The 1,371-nt window shown below is 36.9% G+C and overlaps 1 protein-coding gene across 1 annotated transcript in view; it reads right to left on the bottom strand.

Moving 5' to 3' along the window:
• LOC108524069 (carbamoyl-phosphate synthase [ammonia], mitochondrial-like) overlaps positions 1 to 771 on the bottom strand; it is a gene marked incomplete at its 5' end in the record, with an annotated part of 4,031 nt that extends 3,260 nt beyond the window's left edge. Inside the window, one exon of the mRNA XM_017864921.1 lies at positions 582 to 771. Within this exon, the coding sequence (XP_017720410.1) occupies positions 582 to 771 (190 nt within the window). The remainder of the gene's footprint in view (positions 1 to 581) is intronic.
• Positions 772 to 1,371: the final 600 nt, after the last annotated feature.

Here is a 1,371-nt window from a genome sequence, read left to right as displayed (position 1 = left end):
TTCCTAACAACAGTGTAAAAGTGTTCCTATTTCTCCACATCCTCTCCAGCACCTGCTGTTTCCTGACTTTTTAATGATCGCCGTTCTAACTGGTGTGAGATGGTATCTGAAGAATTTTGAAGAGAACAAAGCAGTAGACTCAGAAGATGTATGTAATAATAGTAGAAGGACTGATCTATGTTATCATGAAAATATGGTTGAGAGGCAACTGCTACAGGGCTGATACCTAAGAGCACTTAATGAATGTTAATTCTCATTTTTCATTCATAATAGTTCTCAAGACCTCAATAGCAACAGAGAAAAGCAATATCCTGGGATAAAGTAGAGAAAGTTAAGAAATCTACTGGCTACTCTGGAGCATTAAAGTGAAAGGTTTCTTTGTCTCTCAGCTATTTTGTGAAATTAACTAGTAATATTCATCATATGACTATTTTAAGTGGCTGTTTGCTAACTGCTTCCTCACACATTAGAGAAAAGGTTTTATGAACACACAAAGCACAATTGTTAGATGAGTTCAAATAAAATACGTTACACAGCAGTGCATATGTCAAAACTCTGCAATTAAGCTTATAAGAACTCACCACAGTTCAGAGCTGTCTGGCCACCCATGCCCAGAATTAACCCATCTGGCCGTTCTGCCTTGATGACCTCTGTGACAAACTGAGGGGTGATGGGAAGAAAGTAGACAGTATCGGCTTGCTTTAAGCCCACCTCATTGGTCTGGACTGATGCAATGTTTGGGTTCATCAGAACAGTTTTGACATTTTCTTCCTGAAAGAAGCAAAAGAATCCAGTACATGAATATATGGTCTAAAGAAGAGAATGACCATAATTAAATAAAGAAACATGGGGTAACTAAGGTTTTAGGTTATCTGTGGGCTGTAGAGATCCATAATAGGACAAGTAAATGGAAGTTCAAGGAAGACAAGCATTTGGTGAAAGAAATGAAGACATTCTTGAAAATGAAACTATACAAAAGAATTGACTGCCTCATGAAGATTACCACAAGGTGATCTTTGCCACCGTTGGCAAAGCTGGAGACCATTTCTATACAATGTATCTAGAGATCCACAAATACTACTGAACTCTGTAGTTCAATCAACCTTAAAAGAATAACATATTCCAAAAATTTTAAATTAGTAAATGTAAAATAGAACTACAGGCAATATGAAAGCTGCTTACAATTTAGAGTATGTCATGTGGTGATGAGAAGAATGTATATTCTGTTTTGGGGTGGAGAGTTCTTACAAAGGTCTATCAGATCCATTTGGTCCAATGTCAAATTTAGGTCCTGAATATCTTTGTTAAATTTCTGCCTCGATGATCTGTCTAATACAGTGGAGTGTTGATGTCTCCCACTATTATTGTAGG

This window comes from Rhinopithecus bieti, unplaced genomic scaffold, assembly GCF_001698545.2.
Source record: "Rhinopithecus bieti isolate Rb0 unplaced genomic scaffold, ASM169854v2 scaffold_81700, whole genome shotgun sequence".
Taxonomy (NCBI): Eukaryota; Metazoa; Chordata; class Mammalia; order Primates; family Cercopithecidae; genus Rhinopithecus; species Rhinopithecus bieti.
This window is presented reverse-complemented; position numbering and strand designations above follow the sequence as displayed.